Source organism: Delphinapterus leucas, chromosome 7 (genome assembly GCF_059928025.1).
Source record: "Delphinapterus leucas isolate spDelLeu-1000000601 "Yukka" chromosome 7, BTC_Dleu_Yukka2, whole genome shotgun sequence".
Classification (NCBI taxonomy): Eukaryota; Metazoa; Chordata; class Mammalia; order Artiodactyla; family Monodontidae; genus Delphinapterus; species Delphinapterus leucas.
The window spans coordinates 16,226,303-16,236,969 of NC_143135.1; the positions used below are offsets into that span (position 1 = coordinate 16,226,303).

General features: G+C 43.0%; 1 protein-coding gene across 3 annotated transcripts in view; it reads right to left on the reverse strand.

Moving 5' to 3' along the window:
- Positions 1-9,787, reverse strand: part of HSD17B12 (hydroxysteroid 17-beta dehydrogenase 12) — a 162,473-nt gene extending 152,686 nt beyond the window's left edge. The window contains exon 1 of one of the 3 annotated variants that reach the window (XM_089914910.1): positions 9,375-9,787. In XM_089914910.1, the coding sequence (XP_089771036.1) occupies positions 9,375-9,534 (160 nt within the window). In that variant the 5' untranslated portion in view covers positions 9,535-9,787. The remainder of the gene's footprint in view (positions 1-9,374) is intronic. The other 2 variants (XM_022592210.3, XM_022592211.3) reach the window with 2 other exon arrangements.
- Positions 9,788-10,667: the final 880 nt, after the last annotated feature.

The window sequence follows — 10,667 nt, forward strand, 5'->3', positions numbered from 1 at the left end:
AAGGAAGCAATTCTCCTGGAGTACTGTGAATCACCTCCTAATCAATCTATTCACAGCTTCAGATTTCCAATAGTTTATCTGCTGAGTGAACTACGTTATTTCTTAGTTTCAACAATCCCTTTTCATCAAATAAGAGAAATGTATACAAATAAAGATGTCTTAAATATATGTTGCTTGGCATCCATAAAAACACACAAGATGTTACATGAGAACCTCATGTAACCTCATTTACATCTCACTTCACTGTCATAATAACCCTGAAAAGTAACAGCCCTATTTACTAGATGAAGAACGTTATGCTCAGAGGTTAGCAATCTTTGTCCAAGGACAAACTTCTTAGCAAGTAGCAAAGCTCAGACCTGCTGTACTGACCCTAAAGCCAATCTTCCTGTTGGCGCTACTGTCCCCCAATGTCATACTCCTGAGAGGCAGTAATTGTTCAAAATCTTTAGTTTTCTAGTCTTTCCTCCCTTCCCCCAATGACTAGATCATTTAAGTAGAAATAACTTCACTTAACAGTGGTAAGGATAACTTTTCAGAAACTGGATAGTCTCCCTGGAATTGCCAGTTAGAGACCAGGCAAACACGTTTTTTCACCAGACAAAATGAATAAGAAAACAAAGCATTCGGATGTGTGGCAGGCTTCTCAACTATCACACCACAGTTCTATGGAGTGACCCTGAGAAAGCAATAACCCAGTTTCAGGGTTCATTCAACGTTATCATCCAGTCCCTGGTCAAGAGTAGAACTTCCCATACCACAGTGATTAGATTTTCCCCCAGGGAGAAATAATCTTTGAAAGATGATAACCAGAAAGTGCACAAAAATGGCCCCCCTTACTATAAAGTATGAATTTGCATTTTTAAAGGCAATTTTAACTGAGATTATCTGAATAATCTGCTCTTCTCTATCTCTGTGACAATGCAACAGCTTCAGAAAGATCATAGAAGCAAAAACTTCTGTTTAAGGTTGCAACTCAGGGCTTCCCTGGTGGTGCAGTGGTTAAGAATCCGCCTGCAGGCGACACAGGTTCGAGCCCTGGTCCGGGAAGATCCCACGTGCCACGAAGCAACTAAGCCTGTGCACCACAACTACTGAGCCTGTGCTCTAGAGCCCGTGAGCCACAGCTACTGAACCCGAGTGCCACAACTACTGAAGCCTGAGCACCCAGAGCCCGAGCTCCACCAGAGAAGCCACCAAAATGAGAAGCCCACGCACCACAATGAAGAGTGGAACCCTCTCTCCACAACTAGAAAAAGCCCACTCACAGCAACGAAAACCCAACGCAGCCAAAAATAAATAAATAAATTTACCTAAAAAAATAAAGTTGCAACTCAGCATTACCCTTCTGCTTAAAATCCCCACAATTGTCTTCCACGTTCTTAAACAGCCCTGCTCACTGCCCCTGAGCCCCTCTCCACTCCCATCTTACATCATGCCTACCCTTCCTTGGCTCCAAGTGCTCAGGCCTTGTTTTAAGGGGACCCTGCTCTTTCCCACCTCAGGAGCCTAGCACCTGCTGGTCCCTCTGCTCTGTCTGCTACTCTTCACTTCCCTTCAGATCTCAGCTCAGTCATCACTCTGACCTTTCACAAGCTCCCACAGAACCAAGTGTGTCTGCTTTCCACCACTTAACAGGGCAGTTTGTTTCTGATTCCTGTTTGCCATCCCACTGGTCTGTTACAAGGTCCATGGCCAGCCTCAGGAGGATGTGGACGGTGGGTGGACAAATGAACAGTGTTGGATCACACTCTCCACCAAGATGGTGAAGGCTTCACCCTCCCTGCCTCCTAGCCTTAATTGTAATCTATCCCAGAAGGCAGAGATATAAATTGCTATATTTTAATATTTTTATGTTCAGGAAACATGAGGAGAGAAATGGAATAAAGGATCTGTGCTACAGACTGAATTCATATGCTAGAAACAAAAATGTATATGTTGAAATCCTAACCCCCTCAATATAATGGTATTAGGAGGTGGGGTCTTTGGGAGGTGATTGGGTCATGAGGGTGGAGCCCTAACAAATGGCATCAGTGCCCTTATAAGACACCCCAGAGAGCTCCCTGGCCCCTTGTCATGTGAAGACAGAACAAGACAGCTATCTATAAACTAGGATGCAGTTCCTCATCAGAGACCGAATCTGCCAGCACCCTGATCTGACTTCCCAGCCTCCAGAACTGTGAGAAATGTTTGTTGTTTAAGCCACCTAGCCTATAGTATTTTTGTTATAGCAGCCTAAACGAACTACGACACACTATTAAATAAAATTTCTTTTAACTTATCCTTATCTACAAATGGCTTTAAAGGCAATGGAATTGATCTATTCAAATCCACTTACCAATGTATTCTCACTAACCAAATCTTTCAATAATTTTTTTCTGAAACTGAAAGAAATCATCCTCAACCAACAAAAACAAACAGAAAATTAGTTTTGAAGCTCAATACTCTCACTTGAGTGAGAGTAGCAAAGGTAATCTCAGTTTGCTGAAGATGCAGTCAGCCAGCTATTAACCTTTTCTTACTAAGCCTTATCTTGTCAATTAGCTAAAGTGATTAGTATATAATGCTACAAAGGCTAATAATATTACTAATAAGTTATTAAGCATTTATGTACTAGGCACTGCACCACCTGTTTCACACAGAATACGTATTCTCATTTACCCTTCACAACAATCCTATGAAAACAGGCGCCAGTATTACCCCCATTCTGTAGATGAGGAAAGTGAGGCTCACAGATGTCTACTACCTTACTCAATGTTACACTCTAGTTTAAAGTAGAGGAGCTAGAATCCAAGTCTAGATTTGAGTCTCCGAGTCTCAGGTTTGACCCTTAAATAGGAAAATTATTATTGCACAGAAAGGAAGAGGAAGAACAGAAAAAAAAAAGGAAGCAGGAGACAATGGAGGCTGGTGTGAGGTTGGAGGAAACAGCTCAGAGTACAGAGGCTGAATTTCTAATTCCAGGAAACCATCCTCTTTGGTTTTTCCTCCAAATAAGACCAGGGCATGCTTTTAGGGCCGATCCTCCAGTTGCATCTGTTTCCTCTTACACAGCTCTAGCCCTAGTGCTTTAAGGTTGCTGCTGCTAACTCCAATCTGGAGACTGTTCCATTTAGGCCTATGGACTCCCTTTTCAGAGATGAAGTGAAGAATTAATAAATATCTTCAAGAACTTTTATGACTAAGTTCATCTGTTTCTCTGCCCTCCACCACCTGGCTGCTTTAAAAAAACAAAACAAACAACCAAACAAAAAAACAACTTTTTAAAAAAAAACACTGTGATCAACATCAAAAACAAACTCACCAGCAAGAACAGGTCTACCAGAATGTCAACAAGGAGCATATTACACTAACCAAGCTGGACCTCCGGAGATTCACTAAATCCATTTGAGAACGCCAGACTGATAAACAGAAAACAGCATTCAAGGTCCAGTCCAGCCGTATTGATGACAGTCAAACCCTTTGCTTTGTTAAGCACCTTGAGCGCCTTTCCAATGTGTTCCCATGCAACAAGATTCATGGTTACAAATCTGAAGAAAATCCCGAGCTACTTGATTCTAAAATGTGCTACTTATCCTGCAATGGTTCCAGAATTACCAAGCATGTCCAGATTTGAAAGTGTGCCTTAAATCAAAAAACAATAAAGTTCCTAAGGTATAAAGGAATCCACCCCAAGTATCCATGTAGTCTGTAAGCCAATCCCCACCACACACAGCATGTAGATGTTGCATAAAGGACAACTTGGCTTTGCATCCTGATCCTGTAACTCACCAGCTATGAAACCACAGAAGAAGTCATTTACCTAAGCCCCTGTTTCCTTCTCTGTACACTGGGGATTTTGGAGCACAACTCAAAGAGAAATTAATGATAATCTATGTGAAGTGCCTAGAACACTTCAAGCATTCAATAAGTGATAGTAATATTTCTTCTGGACTTGCCAAGTTAAATAACATTTCATACATACATATGTACATACATAATCATGTGGTACCTCAAAACTTAGTTAAAGAAAGGGACCCACTGTCAGTGGGCCCTGGTCACTCAAGTAGCCTTCAACAGTTTGAGGTAACTAGACCAATCCTGCATAGCTGACCATGTAAAAACAGAAATTACACACCACACCTGATTTTGAGAATCTGATTCTTGGAGCTTGGCTAAGCAGAGCCAGCTTTGATGAGTGGCTTTTCCACGGAAGAACCCCACCACCCCATACCCCTTTTTTTTTTTTTTTTTTGCAGTACACGGGCCTCTCACTGTTGTGGCCTCTCCTGTGCGGAGCACAGGCTCCGGATGCACAGGCTCAGCGGTCATGGCTCACGGGCCCAGCCGCTCCGCGGCATGTGGGATCTTCCCAGACCGGGGCACGAACCCATGTCCCCTGCATCAGCAGGCGGACTCTCAACCACTGCGTCAACAGGGAAGCCCTCCCATACCCTTTTTAAGTCCTCATTGTCTACTGAATTAGGAAAACCTTGCAATACTACAGAGCCAAATGAGTTCCATCAGCTTTGGAAAATCTCAGGGATCTGATAGTGCCGATGTGTGGAGGGCAAAATGCAGAGAAGACCCTTTGCAAACTCTAACTCACTCCACAGAATGGAATATTTTTTGTTGTTGTTGTTAAACTTCATAGTTTATTTGGATTTCATTAGTTTTCCTTTTTTTTTTTAATTAATTTTTATTGGAGTATAGTTTGCTTTATAATGTGTTAGTTTCTGTTGTATAGAAAAGTGAATCAGCTATACATATACATATATTCCCTCTTTTTTGGATTTCCTTCCCCACAGAATGGAATATTAATCAGCAATTTAAAAAAAAAAAAAAGGGCTTCCCTGGTGGTGCAGTGGTTGAGAGTCCACCTGCCGATGCAGGGGACACGGGTTCGTGCCCCGGTCCAGGAAGATCCCACATGCCGCAGAGCGGCTGGGCCCGTGAGCCATGGCCATTGGGCCTGTGCGTCCGGAGCCACTGAAACATGCCACAAGGAACCTTGAAAACACTGTGCTAAATCAAAGAAGCCAGCAACCAAAAACTTCACATTATCTCATTCCATTTACATGAAATATCCAGAATAGGGAAATGTATATTGACAGAAAGGGGGTGAGAATGAGGGAGTGACAGCTAATAGGTACAGGGTTTCTTTTAAGGAAGATGAAAATGTTCTATAATTAGGTTATAATGATGGTTGCGCAACCCTGTGAATATAATAAAAACCTTGGCTTGTACACTTCAAAATGGGTAAACTGTACGGTCTATGAGTTATATCTCAATAAAGCTATTTTAAAAATCTAACTCATTAACTGATTAGTGGATCCTTCATTCTTTGCTGCCTGGAGCTATATCCTCTCCTTTAAAAACTAAGAGCTCAGAGTTGCACCTATCACCTCCACTTTATTTTTATTTTTTTTATTTTTTTTTAAGATTATTTATTTATCTGGCTGCGTTGGGTCTTCGTTGCTGTGCACAGGCTTTCTCTAGTTGCAGCGAGCGGGGGCTACTCTTCGTTGTGGTGCATGGGCTTCTCATTGCGGTGGCTTCTCTTTGTTGCAGAGCACGGGCTCTAAGCATGCCAGCTTCAGTAGTTGCAGCATGTGGGCTCAGTAGTTGTGGCTCACGGGCGCTAGAGCACAGGCTCAGCAGTTGTGGCGTACGGGCTTAGTTGTTTCGTGGCATGTGGAATCTTCCCAGACCAGGGCTTGAACCCGTGTCCCCTGCATTGGCAGGCGGATTCTTAACCACTACGCCACCAAGGAAGTCCCCACTTTATTTCTATATCAGTCATTTCAGATAAACTCCAATGATGGAAACTTGCTCAAATAAAGGCAAAATGTGTCTACGCTCAAACCAAATTCTACAGATTACATTCTCTGTTGCTCCACAGCAAGGACTATTCTCTTCTTAGCACAAACTGACCACCTCTGTTAGCAATCTTCTTTTCATTACTTGCTACAGTGACCTTCAAACAACTTGAAGCTCCACTTTCACAGGATCTCTTTGTTCTTGGAAGAGATACAGAAAGTATCACATGACAATGGCAGGCAAGAGAGCCTCACCTCCTAAATTGGCTAAACCCACCTGCTAGGGACCTAGTGAAATCAGCGTAATTCACTTGAGTGGAACTGCTACTGGAGAGAACTAGGGAAGGAATGACCCAGCTCTTGATTAGAAGATGAAGGAGATAAATTAGAGGATGGGCCGTGTAATGGATGGTCTTAAAAACCTACTAGACTAAGAAATCTGTGGTATGGAATATTTTTACAGATTGCAAAGCACAACTGTATTTCGGGGATTTTCCAAGGTTTTTTTTTTTTTTTTAAACGTCTAGAAGAGCTTATATCTGATCAATATGCCAGTTACTGTGGGAAAAGACAAAAAATGAGGAACCACAGTCCCTGCCTCTCAGATTCTAAAATCTGAGGGGGAGAAATTAAACATACTCACATACAGAGACTTAAGAATAACAAGTATAAAAATATACTACCAACTCAACACATATTATTATGTAATACTTAAAATAATTGGTTATGGAAAGGAAGATGTTAAATAAACATCAGTATTAAAAACTAGGCAATGCCTCCCTAATGACACCAAGGTGCCCTAAAACCGAGTTCCCTTATTGAGTTTATGATTAATCTCTTTACCCAAAACTTTATTCCTTCTCTGGTCCCCTCTGACCTCAATCCTGTGCTAACTGAACACTAATCAACCAGAGTCAGATGACTGAAACTGACACTGTCCATATAACATCATTAATGTACTAAAACTGCTGTTGTCAATGACATCATTAACGTATAAACTCAGGTTGTTTCTCCACTACAAGATGAGCTCACAGACCCCTGAGCCACGGACCACCTGGCCTGGGAATCATAAACCAGAGACACCCTCACTCCCAAAACTATGATTAGGAAATGTCACAGAAATGTCCCTATGATGATTAACCCCAGCCTCTCTGTTCTTTCCCGTGGAAAAAAGAAAAAAAAAGAAAGAAAAAAAAACAGAACCTTAAACTCAAAGACCAAGTTGAAGTGGATCTGAGGCTTATCTCCCACTCCCCTGCTTGGTGCCCTGCAAATAAACCCTTACTTTGTTGCAAACACTTACTGTCAGTTTGGCTTTCAGCACCACAGGCACAAGAGCCCTTGCCTGGTTACATTAATAATTGGTTGAACAAATTACCTATTTTTAATCACAATTTAATCCTAATTATTCAAGTGTCATCTCTGCTTGTTTGTTTTTCAAATTATTTCAGTTTTTCTTTGTTTTTCAAAGATTCCCTGAATTTGGAGAGATAAAGGAAGACGTATTTTCTTTTAAGATCCAGGCCCCCACATGTAAGTAATGTTAAAAATAACAACTTCATTATTTCTTCCACTTAAGTACTTAAAAAAGACAGTTTTCCCAAAAAGTGAACTGGACAACATTTCACTTTATGATACTATGATCCTCTCTGTTATATCCCAGTGTTCTAGTTCAAATTTCATTTCCAAATCTTTTAAACATTGCCCTTAATTTATCAAACATCCTTCCTCTGGGGCCAAATCTTTTCAATATAAATAATACTTATGAAATGACAATGTCATATCACTTGGCTTTTTACTATGGATTCATATACAGATGACTTGGTCCCTTTGAGTTATTAGCCACTATGGTCAATTTTAGATCGTTAAAAAAAAGTTATTAACGTAAGTCTTTGCTTACAAATTACAAAACTTATTCATCTTGATATATGATTTCCTAAAGCACTAGAGTCTTGTTCAAAAGTCAACAAGCGGACTTCCCTGGTGACGCAGTGGCTAAGAATCCACCTGCCAATGCAGAGGACATGGGTTCAAGCCCTGGTCCAGGAAGATCCCACATGCGTCGGAGCAGCTAAGCCCACGTGCCACAACTACTGAAGCCCGCACACCTGGAGCCCGTGCTCCGCAACAAGAGAAGCCCCAGCAATGAGAAGACTGCGCACCGCAACGAAGAGTAGCCCCGCTCACCACAACCAGAGAAAGCCCGCGCAGAGCAACGGAGACCCAACACAGCCTAAATAAATAAAGCCTTCATTAAAAAAAAAAAGAAGTCAAAAAGCAAGTTTTCCAAACCTGACAACCAAGAATTTGAGCTTATCAACCGTGAAATTACAATCTTGATTATAATCAAGCTGAGCACTTCACTTGCTTTTTCAACGATCAAAAGACAATTAAGTGACTTTTTAAAATATGTATTATGTTAATAGCTGCTTCACATATTCATTCCTACTGGAGATGTTTTCTCCTTTTGTTGCTGTCCCAAAATGTTAATTTATTATGTTTTTCCTACTAAGTTGTTGAAATGTTTTTGAGTGAATAAAGTTAAGAACATGGAGTGACATTATTTGTGTACCTTATTCGAGCCCAGTCCGAAAGCAACCCCTAACCACTCCAAAATTCAATAAAATGCTTTGTGAAGTGAACATTCAATTATAAAACAGCAGAATGAATAATCACATCGGAGAACGGCATATCCCTCGGTTTAAAAAAAAAGCTAAAAGAAACAAAAAATAAGGAAAGAAAATCAACAAAAAAGGCGGAAAAAGAAAAACAACAAGCGCAAAACTTTCCTCAGATGTTTCCCAACTTCTCCAATCTGACCTTTCTCCTCCATCCTCAAAATCCCCCGACTAGATGGAACAAGACCTGTTCGTTTAGCTCACTCTTTCTGGGAATACTTTTTCCTGCAAATGTCCTTCTGCAGAAAGTATTTCCGATTTCTACATGAAGAGCACCGTTTTGCAGAAGCAATAATTCCTGCTACTCATTAGGACTCCAGAACAGTTTACCAATTTTTTTTTGTAAATTACCTGAACTAGGCCGAATCCAAGGTTCCAAAGAGCAGAAAGTCTTCTGAAATTCTATGTCCTCTTCCTCCACCCTCGCCTCCCAAAAGGCAACAGAATGCTTTTCATCCTGAGCACAGGGCCAGTATTCAAGCCAAAGACTTTGTTTTAAAACACTCATAAGGGGCGAGCTAAGGTGCATAGAGTGCGACTAAGGAAGCAAGCAGCAAGGCGACTAACTCTGTGAACCCGGAACGGCTTAAAGGACACAAGCCCCAGGGAGTTCAGGCCAGATTTCTCCCGCGCCCACCAACTGGCCCTTTAGATTCGCTGACTTAAGCCAGCAATGTATTTAGTATTTAAAAACTCTAGAAGTCTAAGCAAGCCAGAAAATGGCTTAGGGGACAGGCGGGTATACGGGACGCAGGAATCTCAGAATGGAGGAGAGGGGAGCTGGGGACGGGAAGGCCAAGCGCTGGGCCCCGAAGTGGTCAGCGCGTACCAGGCCCGGCCGGGAGCCGCGCGAGCCGCAGCAGGAGCGAGGGGGCCGGCGGCCCTCGATTCGACTCACCTGCCCATTCACCGAGCCCCGGTCCGACCCCCGGCTCGTGACCCAAACCCCAGACCCGAAGGACCGTGAAGAGCGAGCACGAGATGCGCAGAGCCAGGTAGGCCACGGTGCCCGCGCCCACCCAGTATAGGAAGCCGGCGGCAGGCAGAGCGCTCTCCATGGCTTTTAACCAGGCCTCACTACCTTCGTGAATGGAAAAAACAAACGAATGAATGCAGGAAGAGGCGCTGGCCGTGAAGATGAGGACTACCGTAATAGGCGCTGCTCCTACACAGCTTTGGGCCTAAACCCCGCCCATGGCACCACATCCGTGCCGCCATTGGTGATCTATCTTTCTCTCTGCATGTAGTGCGTCGGTCATTGGCTGACCCTAGTTTCACTGCCCCGCCCACGACCCCCCCTTGCTCTCACCGAGCAGCGTTTCCGTTCTAAGGAGGCGGATCGCTCACCTGCCAATCAAACTTCAGTCCCGCCCAACGTGTCCCCACGCCCCCAGGATTCAGCCAGAGGGTTGCAAGTCTCACCGCCGCCAAATCGCTCAGGTCTCTCGTTGGCTGGAGAAGGCCTCGCGATTACCGAAGGTTGTGCTCCGATTGGCCAATCAGACCCAGTCTGGTTTGAGCTTGGGTTTGAGGAGGGAATGGGGTCAGAGACACCGGTAGTGAATGAGAAGATTGTAGTAAGAAGTGAAGCCATGGTTTTATTTTCACATCTTTGTTAAATGTGCTGTCGTTGTTCCCGTAAGCTTTTCCGAATAAAGGTTTGCATCTCCTGTTTCTGTGCCGTCCCCACGACACACCTTCGCTCCGGTTACACAGCCTTATGGAGGGCCTTCTAAATGCCAGGCGTCCCTCCCGCGCGGAGCATTAAATAACATAGTTCCCAATGTCTTGGAGTTCAAGGCAAATAACTTCATGGCGTCAAATGACTATAATACACAATGGCATAAGAGCCATAAAATGAATGAAAGATACATTATGGGAATACTGCTTGATGAACAGTTAGATAGGGGAAGGGCTCCACGTTTTAACTGGACTTAAAGGACTATAGAGATTTTTCTTTTACTTTCCTTTTGTATTTTTTTTTTTGGTGGGGGGGCGCGGGGGAGTGGTGAGACGGTACAAAAGTGCACAGTCCAAGTACAGATATGAAAACCACCTCAGCAAAGTTCCAGAGAAGTAGGACCACAAGGTAAATTTAAGAAATTGTGTAATGCCATATAGTGCTTCACATGTATTCCCTCATCCTCCCATCAAGAGTTTTTGTTTCTTTTTCTGGCAGGGATTCGGGAAT